General features: G+C 39.4%; 1 protein-coding gene across 1 annotated transcript in view; it reads left to right on the top strand.

The window, feature by feature from the left end:
- Positions 1-418: 418 nt before the first annotated feature.
- Positions 419-12,057, top strand: part of SEL1L (SEL1L adaptor subunit of ERAD E3 ubiquitin ligase) — a 34,686-nt gene continuing 23,047 nt past the window's right edge. Inside the window, exons 1-4 of the mRNA XM_053945244.1 lie at positions 419-558; positions 7,616-7,653; positions 8,006-8,228; positions 11,409-11,576. Of these exons, the coding sequence (XP_053801219.1) occupies positions 465-558; positions 7,616-7,653; positions 8,006-8,228; positions 11,409-11,576 (523 nt within the window). The 5' untranslated portion in view covers positions 419-464. The remainder of the gene's footprint in view (positions 559-7,615; positions 7,654-8,005; positions 8,229-11,408; positions 11,577-12,057) is intronic.

A 12,057-nucleotide genomic window follows, 5' to 3' on the forward strand; every position in this document is an offset into this window, starting at 1 on the left:
CAACGACGCGCATGCCCCGCCCCGGAATTCCGCTGTGTGGAATGGGCGGGGTTCCGGGCGGCGACGCAGCGCCGGGACTTGTGGGTGTCGTAGTCCTTGCCCCGCCGCGGGCACACGCTCCCAGGCGGCGCCGCGGCCCTCGCAAGGACTTGTGGGTGCTGTAGGAACGGCGCACGAGCCAATGGAAGGGGCCGTTTCGGAAGGAATCGCTCGCGCAACGGCCCTCGCTGAGACTCGCGCGGCGCTATTTGCTAACGGGAGGGCGTGGCGGGCGAGCCGGGCCTCCGCCGAGCCAATCGGAGCGGGCCATGTAGAGCCAGCCGTTCCCCGAGCTTGCGTGTGCTGCTGCCAGCGGCCCGTAGTCGGCCGTCAGCGCGGCAGCTGATTGGTGGCGGCGGCGCGGTGGGCGGGGCGAGAGAGCCGGAGTCGGGGGCGCTCGGCGCGGCCCCTCAGAGCCCAGCGGGATGGGGCGGCGGGCGCGCTGGGTGACCCTGGCGTTGTGCCTGGCCGCGCTGTCGGCCGGAGTGCTGCCCGTGGTTGGAGCGCTTCCCGCGGCCGGTGAGTGCCGCGGCTCCGCCTCCCTACGCCCCCCTGGGCCCGAGCGCTGCGGCGGCATTGCCCCCCGGGGCCTGCGGCGGGGGAGGGCGGCGCAGAGGTATCCGTGCGGGTCCTCACGCCTGCACCGGGGCGCGGAGGCGGCGATAGCGGGGGAGGTGACCCGGTGCTCTCGTCGGGGCTCTGGGGTGCGTGGGGGCAGCGCCGACCTCGGCGGAGCGCTGAGGCGGCGGAGCGGAGCGGGGAGCGGGGCTCCTGTCAGCTGGGTGCCCGCGGGTGGCGGGACCGTGCTGGCTTGAGCTCCGCCTCACCGGCGCTGCTCCGTAGGCCTGGTAGGGGTAGACGCATTGCTCAGTGCGGTACCTGCCTTTAAGCAGCTCGTTAGCAGCCCACTTTGTAGTGCTTGCACTGCTTAAAAGCGAAGTGAGGCGTTTTTTCTCCCTAGAACGCATTTTCTCCCCGAGGCGCTGATAATGCTGATTTCAGCCTTATCAGAACGGTTTTCTCACCTCAATACGTAGAAAACATGTATGCGTCCTTTTTTATGTCCCCATAATATTTTTTTCCCCATCCCTATTTTGTTGTTATGCAGCTCGGGTTTTGTCTGATTCTCATGTGTTGTCATCTACTTCCTTTGCTGGGGTTTCTACCTCCCACACCCTTCTTTCCACCATGGGCTGGTGGGGGGGATGTGCAGTGCATTTATTTATAAAGCCAGAAGCCGCTGCCGTAACGACAGCCATATGCGGTGCTACTGGGGATTTGCTTTTACAGTTTCAGGAAAGTAACTTAACGTTTTCGCTAGAGGTAAGTCAGTAGTTTGGGGTTCATTTTCCGGTATGCAGTAGGAAGTTGAACTTTAAAGTAATATTACCGGATTATGTGAGCTTTGTAGGTCACTTTATAAGCCAGGCGGGTACTTTTGAAGTTACAGAAAGAATGCACACAAGTTCTGTGAAACCAGAGAGATGTAGCCAAACTTTTGGACTATGCGCTCTCATTTATAGTGTATTTGAAGAAAAAAGCTAAGGTGAGATGGGGCTGTGAATGTCAGATGAACCATCTGTTGTGTACGGTGATAAGGGCTAGTCAAGTGTGCATCAGTGGCTGTACTACCATGCAACTCTCCTGTTTTGACTGTTAATCCACTATCACGAAGTTGTTTTGTGAGCGTGAAGTTCCGATAGTTTAATTCAGCCTGTATAAACAAAATGTTTAGATTCAATTGAAGTAATACAATTAATAAGCCATAGAAAGCACAGTACATGAATGTAGGCTTAGGAGCTGTTTACAAACTAAAATTGCTATTGTGATGTCAAACTGTTCATTGATATCCACAATTAATTAGGAGAGGGTGTTCAGAGTCCATCATTTGGCAGAAAGCTGTGAGAGGAATACATTTCTTGCTCCAATTTTTGACAAGAATAATTCTGAAAGTTGTCCTCATTTCATGCTTTGATTTCCCACAGTAACAGTATGACTCTCTGTATTAGAGACTTGTATAAGTCTTGGGACTGTGTCTTAAGTGCTTCCTTGAATTTTTAATTGTTTCTAATGTCTGGTCTGGAAAGAGTCATCTGGGATGTGAGTATAGTGAGAGGGGTTTTAAGAAGAATGAGTAAAAATGGTCCAAGTATGACATTTGCTTACTTTAGGAAGAGTTTTTACTGAGGTTTGCTTTTTTGTTTGTTTGTTTGTTTGTTTGTTTTGTAGTGAATATTTTAAATATCACTCTCTTGTCATAAACTTTGCTTAAATCAATTTATTGAAAACTTGAATACAAGAAAATTCAAGCCTAAGGGAAGGGGCACTATATTTTTTTAAACATATGATATTGCTGCAGATTATGAAGGCATTTAAAATTGGGACTGGGGAAAGATATTAAGAAGCACTGGCAAAAGCAGCTAAAATGTTAAGCATGTGTGTGTTTTCCAAATGAAACTGGCTGTCTTCTGGTCATTGGCAGGAGTGATGGCCTTCCCATGCTGATCACTCATTAAGAACACTGAAAAAATCCTTTTTTTTTTTTTTTTTTGATTGCGGTATTATTTGATTAATGGGATTGTTTCCTTTTGTTTACAGACTAAGAGGTAAAATTGTTCTCATTCTGCCTGAAGAGAGGAAGTGATGCTTCCTCTGACTGTCCTACGCGTTCCGTGGCTAACTTCAGCAATAGGCAGATGTTTTTATGCTGTCCCACTGATGGGTGGGACAAATGAGCACACTCATATTCCTGTAGGGAGCTTCAACCTATTCTGCCTATTCACTAGTCAGTGTTTTCCCCTGACCTTTCTGTTTTTACTTACCTAATTGAAAAATATTCCCTAAGCTCTTTGCCTTGTGGGCTGGTTGGGAATCTCAGTTCCTACTGAGGAACTGCTGGAGAGTAAGTTCTGTAACTAGTTAGCCAGCAATTGTAAAGGACACTGGAAAAAAGATTTTTATTCGGGGTGAGGGCTGACCTATATCTCAATCTTCTAGTTGAACTAAAATGAATATGTTGCACAGATTGTAGCTGGGAACAATTTACTTGCTGCCAAGGATACTTTGGAACTATTCTTGCTGAATAGGTGCCACTTAAGGATTTTACTTAACTCACTGCATGTTTTAAAGCTTCATGTAATGAGAATAGCATCTATGCTACTGAGTCTCTTTCTGTGCTGAAACAGAAAAAAATTCAGTCAAAAAATTGATGAGAAGCTGTCTGAGGTAATTTTTTTCTTAAGATTACCTTCTTTCCTGCAAGAACTGGATAAACAGAGTTTGCATTCTCTTTCAATGTCTATCTAGTCACTGGCACAAAAACAACATTGAAAGAAATTGCCAGAAGTACTACAGAAAATCTCTCATGGATGCTCTAAAGCAGCCACTGCCAAACCATTTCTGTTCATTTCTCTGTAGAAAGATTTTTGAGCGTGCATTTTACATGTATTTTTTGTAAGTTAAACATTGATGTACTCCTGTTCTAACATAATTATGTGCCTCATAAAACATGCACAAAAACACAAATGAAAAAAAGAATTAAATAAAGGTGGAATGACCACTGTACTAAGAAAAGTTTTATGTATTAACAGTCCAAAAGGTATGTTATTCCTGCAGCCCTGGTGAGTTGGCTGGCATACTCTGAGGTGTGCACACTCCACTTGGGATATCCCTGCTCTCAGCAGAAGCCCACCAGTTGCTTTGTTGTCATAGTGTTTGAGGCTTGGAGAGCTTGGCGAGAACTAGAAGGAAACTGACAACAGTAATCAGTTAGGGATTCATCACAGCTGTGGGAGACTGCTTTGCTTACTGAATTTTTGGCTACTTCCTGAGTGAGTGACCATTTTAACATTGAAACTAGTCTTGTCCGGTAGTAGCAGCCCTTTAGCTTTATGTTAGGTGATCTGTTCTTCTGGTACAGCAAAACTTTGGAACTGTTGAACTCCCTCAAGCTAATGATCACACTGCATAGTTCTTCAGATTTCTACCCTTCTCTCCTTAGTGCTCTCTTGAAAACAGTAATTCTTAAAAAATGGTAGGAGCTCTATCCAGCATATGGTAGGATCTTTTTCTCTAGCATAGGCTGCCAGAGTACTTTTGCTATATTTACGTACTTGAACACTGGCCTTTCTAATTGAGAAAAAGTTAATATTTTTTAAAGCTGATTTTAATTATATATGAACTGGTGGATAGTTGAAAAAAGATTTTGGTTCTGTGAAGTGCTTTAAAGTCCTAGCTGGGTGTGAGAGCACCCAGCAATGTCTACAGCTCATCACTGTTTGGAAGCGAAGCATTCTGTACAACATTGTCAACTGCCCATTTGAGCCACAGGTATTTTTGCCTACCTTTTCCTTTTAATAGATCATTGCACTCCCTAACTTGTTTAACAAATTGTGAGATTAATCTCCACTTGACCTTTTTAGATGACGTTTATGGCATTAGACAGCCTTGGTAACAGATCCAAATAATAATAATAAAAAAAAACCCTTAGTTACTTCGTATAATTGAACTGTGGAAAAACAAGCTAAACTATCAGCTTTAATCTCTGAAGCAGGTGCATAAACATAACATCTGCAACTTTGTTCAGTAGCTCAGCCTTGACTAATAAACTGTTCGAGGTCCAACTGTGACCTTTCATGGACCTTTCATTAACACTTTCAGAATAGTTTTAACAGTTTCATAGGAGTAAACACACTTCTATAACCAATGGGTGCATATTAGTCAGCAGTTCTATGAAACAACAAGGCTATAAGTGATCCCTCCTTTAGTCATACTGTTCATTATCTCTGCAACCTCATCTGCCTATCTTAGAAGAAGACTCAAAGCTAAGAAAAATTAATGTTTTGGTTTTGCTTTAGTGCCTTTTGGAACCACTGTTTGAAAACAATCATTCAAGTACGACTTCTCAGTAAGAAAGCTGGTTTCTTCAGAGAAAATTTAAATGATGCAATAGAATGGAAATAGGTTTATTTACTTTCAAAGAAGAGCAAACAGTGAGCTCTACCTTATGTTGCTCAGGTGTCTCTCTCTTGCCTTTCAATTTAGTAACCTTTTGCATATGAAGTTACAATAAAATTGTTTTTTCATATGTGTGCATAGACAGTATAACCTATTTATATTTGTTCTTGTGTGGTCTTTTGACATAAAGTGAACCTACCACCACAGATTGACATCAGTTAGTGAAACCTTTTCTGAAATGTTAGAAAGCTTGAATGCTGTCAGGCATATAGGCTGGTTTTGTACAGACATAAACAATCACCCTAGCTGGTGTAGCTGTTCAAAAAAAAAAAAAAAAAAAAAACTAAACATGATATTTCCTACTGCAGTAACAGGTACTTCATAAATGCTTTGTATATATTAGAAGGGGCATACAAGCTACTAGGTAGGTTACCCTGTCTTAGATTTCCTGCTCTCCAGAAGCATGTCTGGATGTCTTGACAAGCTCTGAAGTTTGAAGGTGGTGTTTGGTCCTAGGTCAAAATTACTTAGGATAATAGAATAGAACATGTGGGAAACATGGTAAATAACAACTTCTTTCATAATTTCAAAATAAAAACACCAGCAAGTATCCTAAATGTACGTGTACTTTTACTGAATTTAAGGACCAATTGTCATATCATGATCTGGAGCATCAAAGTTCAGTGGCAGAACTTCTTATGATTTATCACAATCACCCTTATCTGTTAGGTTCCTGAAACTGCTAAGCCCTGAGGTCTCGGCCAAAAATGCAGCTAGCCTTGTTTTTTCCTTATGCCTCATTATGTTTTTTTTTCCAAACTGGTGTTTGTTGTTATGCTGTCTTTGTTGCTCCTTGCAGGGTCTCTTTCATCTGGAGTGCTCTGCTGTCTCCACAAGTTTCTCAGAAATGCTCTACGCATTTTCTTTTTCAGACCTGTAGAGTACAGCTGCTTACCTGCCTCAACTGTTCTAGATCCTTTTTAATTCCATGACTGCTGGCAGTCAAACTCTTTGAGCTTTACATTCTCTTCACCATCCTTAACAGGCTTTTATTTATGTCTCTGTTGTACTCAGTCATCTCATCACCATAGTTTTGCAGCTTCACTTACAGGTCTTCACATTTTTTCTTAATTTCTGTTATGCTGTTACAGCTTAAAGTTGAATTCTCCCTCATATTTTCACTGGTTCCAATCAAAGGTTGTACTTCAAGTAATAATATGGAATCTAGATTCCAGAAAGTTATTTCCAAGCTTAACCCTTTCATTGTAAGGGTTATAGTAGTAGGCTTCAAAACATGACCTGATGAAGTGTCATGTTTGGAATTTGTTGCTTCAGAGATGGTTTATCTCTGGTAAGTCACTTTACTTGCATGACAATGAAAATTGTGCAAGTTTTGTTTGTTGCTAAGTGCTTACAGGAGTCAGCAGAGTTCTATAAACTGTTAGAAGTGTTTATGCAGGTAGCCTTTCATGGCTAACTGTAATGTACTAAATGTATCTCATGTAAAGGGCATTAATTTCTATCAGTTTAAACACCTTTTCCAGTCACAGTGCAGGTCTCCAGCCCATCATTGCTTTGCCACTGCTACAGGGCATTGTGCACCCCAGAGCCTCAAAAAGGGGGATTTCTAAGCGTACGTGGAGTTAGTGGCAGCTTTGCTAAGTGTCTCTTTGTTTTGAGCTTTTATTTTAATTTGATTTGTGTACCAGAGAGAGGGAGGCCTGTGGCATCTTCTATCAAATGTAGGGGTTTTTTTTACTGAAATGAGGTGATATCAGATACTGATGACTCTGAACAGTCACATCTCAGTGTTGTTAATTTTAGAGGCTTCCCATCAAAATGACAATACAGAAAAAAGTTGTTTGAAGCCCATTTTAGTTAAAGGAACAGAACAATTGTTGCATAAAAAATTCAGAATAACAATGTCATAAATCAGCTGTCATAAATACGCTTTTCTGATTATCTTCACTTTTTTCACGTGTATTCCTTTAGTGTCTGCCTAATAGCCTTTGTTTACCATTTCCAGTCTTTCTAATCAAATACCATATAGCTTTTAGACAAGAAAGATGACAGTTAAATAAGACTTCCATCTCTTGAAGAGTATCTTAAAGACAAACTAATTCCTCACAGTTTTGGAGAGAAACCTCTATATGAAGGTTTGACTATGCTGATCAGGCAGAATGAATTGGCATTCTATAAAGGACAATGTTTAATTATAAGCATGGGGGTATGAATACAACTTTCTGGTTGCTGCTGAAGCTGTTGGTACTAAAGCTGATTTGGTGACTAAAAACCGTATGTTCCATAGGCCTTTTTCATTTAATGAGCACCTTTCAAAGTAGTTTAATTGGACTTGAACCATTCAGACTGATTTGGATTTAGAAAAATGACACTTTTTCACTATGGAACACACAGTTGTGTTGGCACAATTTAAGGAAGGGGATCACCCCTGAAACATTTGATTCTTCCTCGTCACAGTAATGAGGTTTTTCTGAAGTGTATTAGTCAACTTAGTACACTAGAATATTCCAGAACTATAGTACAGTATTGTAACTAAAGGTTTTATTTTTGAGATAGTTACCCATGGAAAAGCATTTTTACTCACTTATGTCTCTTCTAGATGAAGAAGGAAATCAAGATGAATCACTGGAGTCAAAGGTGAGGAGATAAGTTTCTAGTCATTCTGATTAACCTGTGGAGTGAGATCAAAGGTCTGAAATTCAGAACAATAATTTGATTTTAGGTTTCAGGATTTTCTGTATCTCTTGCTGTCTCATTAATTTTTTCTGTGCATCAGAGAAATTAATACTGGATTACAAGTTTAAAGCATTTTTTTCAGAGACCTGAAAGGGATACAGGCCATGAGAGTTGATATAGGTAGCTCAGCTTACTTTTGATTTGACTGTTTAATTAATTAACTGTACCTTTTAAGAAGTTTTTTAATTGATTTTAAGCCAGCTGCTGCTTCACAGTTTCTAATTTTCTAAATTATGTGGCTGCTTTCCTTCAGACTTTATCTGCAGAGGACCAGGTAAAGGATCATTCCACAGGAACTCGAGTGGTAGCAGGTCAGATCTTCCTTGAATCTGGGAAATCGGAGTCTCAGTCAGAGAATGAAGAGAGCTTTCACAGTCAAGAAGAGGAAAAAGAGAATTCACTGGAAGAGTTGAACTCTCTAGAAATGTCAACTCTATTAAATAAGGATTTGGAAGAAGCAGAAATACAGAGTCCAGGTAACTGCTCACAGACTTATCAACAAGTGGTAGCATAGATGAGTCTGAGTAACTCCACCATATGGGTGAACACAAACAGTCATTTTGAACATATGAAATAAAAAGTGCCTTAACCTTTCTGCAATGGAATGGTAGTTGCTACCTTTTTCATTAGACTTAGCATCAAAATGTCTTGAAATGTATTGTAATTGAAATAAATGAGTAGTTATTTTCAGATGCATTTGAAAGAATATTCCATTTTTCTTATTGTTTCCATCTTGCTGGAAAGCTGTAACTATCAAATAGAGAAGGCCCTGACTTCTTCAAATAGAAGTCAATTACAGATTCTGTGCTCTGTATGTACACCAGCAATACAAAGAAATTTGCATCAGTCTTTTTCAATCCATGGCTGTTTGCCTGGTGAGTCAATTGACAGAAAAGGAACAAATAGTAATGTAAAGACAAGCTTCCTGGAACAGCATTGAGAGCCTCAGGGCAGCATCTAAACTGCATGTAAGCTTCATGAAGTTTTTAAATATAAGTAATACCTTGCGTCTTGGGCCTAAATTCCCAGGAAATTCTAATATGGCTTTTTTACTACCTAATTCTATGATTTTTTGATTTGCAGTTAGTAGTCAGTGATAACTAGATGGCACAGTTGAGTACCTTAGCCTGTGCAGCGGACTTTTCCTTTTTACTTGTCCATAAAAAGTAAATCTTCAATATTACTGAAAAATACAGTTATGTGGTGCTAATGATATTTGTCTTCTCAACTCATATTGAAATGTCAAAAGAAAGCAGGAGTTATTAAATGAGCTCTATCATGTAATGGCTATTTTCTGAGCTGTTTCCTTATTAGAGCAGAACTAATACAAGTTTGTGAAAACTCAGTAATAGGCTTAACCATTGCTGTGTTGTTGTTTGATGCTGTGTTGTACAGGAAAAAATTATGTAAAATCCACTAAATATCTTTCTGCCACAAAACAGTGAGCTAAGCACCATATTTAGTCAGTGCAGTCTATTTCAAAAGTAAACTTTAAGATACTTTTAATCTCATACAAAAATATGTCAAGCTGACTAGCTCCTCGGGAACTAAGGTTTTTAACTATACCTATCAACATACTGCAAGTGACTTTCAAAAACCATAAGTTTAAGTCTTGCACAGTTCTTGGAACATCTTATGAATTAAATAAGCAGTGTGAATGGAGGAATTTTTCATTTAAAAAAAGCAATACTAAAAGAAAAGTATATGTTTTCTGTTAGGAGAAAAGTGTGCTCAAGGACAGCTTAACAAACGCTTTGAGTGAGCATCTGAGGTACAGATGTTACACTTCCAGATGAGCTACTGGTGACAGGACTGCATTAAGGGACATAAAAGCTTTTCTAAAAACAGTTTAGCTACTGTGTGTGGTCATGACATTGCGTGGCACAAAAGTATATTCTGCAAATTTCCACATATGCTTTATAGGATATGGAATAAAGAATCAGTAATTTAGAATTAGTGCTAGTAAAGGTTTTAACTTTCTAAGAAAGTTGTCCTACTCGCTTCTGATGAGTGATGAGGTTGTATGTAATGAAAATCATATTTCTTAGTTATTGCTATTTTGTATTTTAGGATTTTATAACACTAAAGCTCCATACTGACAATTTTTGCTGAAAATTGTTCACAAGTTTATAAAGAGCTGGCAATTCCTGTTGCACTTATTTTCCTATTTGGAAGAATCTTACATTAATATTGCCAGTACTTATAAGTAATCTGTATTTGGGTTTCCTGCAGCTTAAAGTATGAAACAAGACATATGTAAATTAGGATAGCTATAATAAAATATCACATATTTTATTCAGCGATAATAAAGAGGTAAATTGCTTCTGGAGCATTTGGTTTGACAAAAGTTGATTTATCCTCTGGGTAAATTGTTTGCTTCACTTAGTATTTATCAATGTCTAAGTACATAAATAACTGTTGTGGGCATTTTAACCTGTGATTACATTGCTGTGTTGCTCTTGGGAATAGTCCTTGTTATTATGTGGGAACAAAAACAGCATTATGGTTGAATTTAGAATTTAAAAAATGCAAAGTGGGGAGCATTGGGGCAGAGTAATTTCATAACTTCAGTATGCAGCTACATCTCATGCAGAGCACTGCGTAAAACTGCTTTCCACACAGGAGACAAGGTACAAAACAATACAAGTAAAACCATGAGTTCTCGAGGAGTGCTGATATCCTGGACTTGGAGCTTGTTCAAATGACAATGATAAGAGGTCCCATAAGTTGTAGTTACATGAGCCCTTAGCAGGAGCTTCTATATTAACAAATATCTGAAATTATTCCAATTATTCCAGGCTAATTGCATATTAACACATTATTTTTGAGTGGAGTTACTGAAAATAACAGGTTCTCTCTTTTGATATAATTAACTTGGAGTGATGTGGTAGAACCTGTGTCAAGGCATCCAATTATCAAGAGCAGTTTCAACAGGTCTAGCTATACCTAAAGACTTTATTTTGCTTCAAAAAATCAACCTGAAGTATTTAAATTAGTATAGTCTTGAGGCCTTTCCATTATAAACCCTCAAAAAGTGAACTAGTGTTCTCGTAACTACAAACATTACAAAGTTAACGTGAAAAAACTCCATAATTGACATAGTCAATTGTATGGTTTGCAAATGAAGCTGAACCCAACTGTTGGATTTAGCTTATTGAAAGAGGAAAATTTTTATAAAAGCCTAACTGAAATAATTCAATCTTCAAAACCTAGAGAGCGAATTCTTAGTCTTCAAAGAAGATTGATTTTATTTTAGAATATTGTGATACTGGAATCAGTAACCTTTGAAGTTTTAGTGCATGATAAATGATAAATTGTGCTGTTCAAAGCCACTTTGAATGCAACTAAATATATTGGCAAAATGAAATAATGATTTTAATCTAAGTATTTTCAAGAATAGAAAATTACCAAACTCATAATTTTGAAAATTCTTTCATCTGCGTCGTAGTGATTTCACTTAAATCTTTTCATATAGTTGTATGTTAGAGTGTACTCCCTGCTGATACTCCAGTACTTTCAATATAGCATTTTGTCATATGTGCTATTCTGTAATGATTATGCCTAAAACCAACATAGGAGCACTTTTCTGTTTGTAATATATTATTTAAATTTGGGAATAAAGGAGAGTAGTCTAATTGCTGGGTGTGTATTTTCAGTTTTGACAGCTATTGGAGGCACTGCAGATGGTGAACCTTGCCACTTTCCATTTTTGTTTATGGAGAAGGAATATGCGGAGTGCACTGCCGATGGGAGGGAAGATGGCAGGCTGTGGTGTGCAACAACCTATGATTACAAGAAAGATCAAAAGTGGGGCTTCTGTGAATGTAAGCAACCTTTTGGCTTGTCCTTCTTCAAGGAATGCTTTTTTAGGCTCATGTTTTCAGTCCTCTTAATGCTCTTTATTTCAGGATGTAGAAGTCCCTGGCCACTTCATACCATAATAAACAAGTAGTTATAAAGGCAAAGTTTTCATGATGGAAGAAGTTTTTAAAAATGCCAGTTCCCAGACCTGATTTGGAAATCTTGCAGTGGTGGCATTTATAAAACTGTTTCTGAGGCTGTAGGAGGATAGGAGTTTGACAGTGTTGCCCCTTACACTTACTGATTTGTTGCACAAAGGCAGCCCTTCTCTAGGAAATGTCCTTCTGAAGGAGGAACCTGCACAGGCTGCTTTTGAGCAATGAATGAAAAGAACATTTTATCAGCAAACTTATACATGACAGACATCACACAAGAAGAAATCATCTATTAATATATCAAATACATCCATTAGACAGCTTTTTGTAATCCCTTTGTTTACTGGTC

Source organism: Vidua chalybeata, chromosome 6, assembly GCF_026979565.1.
Source record: "Vidua chalybeata isolate OUT-0048 chromosome 6, bVidCha1 merged haplotype, whole genome shotgun sequence".
Classification (NCBI taxonomy): domain Eukaryota; kingdom Metazoa; phylum Chordata; class Aves; order Passeriformes; family Viduidae; genus Vidua; species Vidua chalybeata.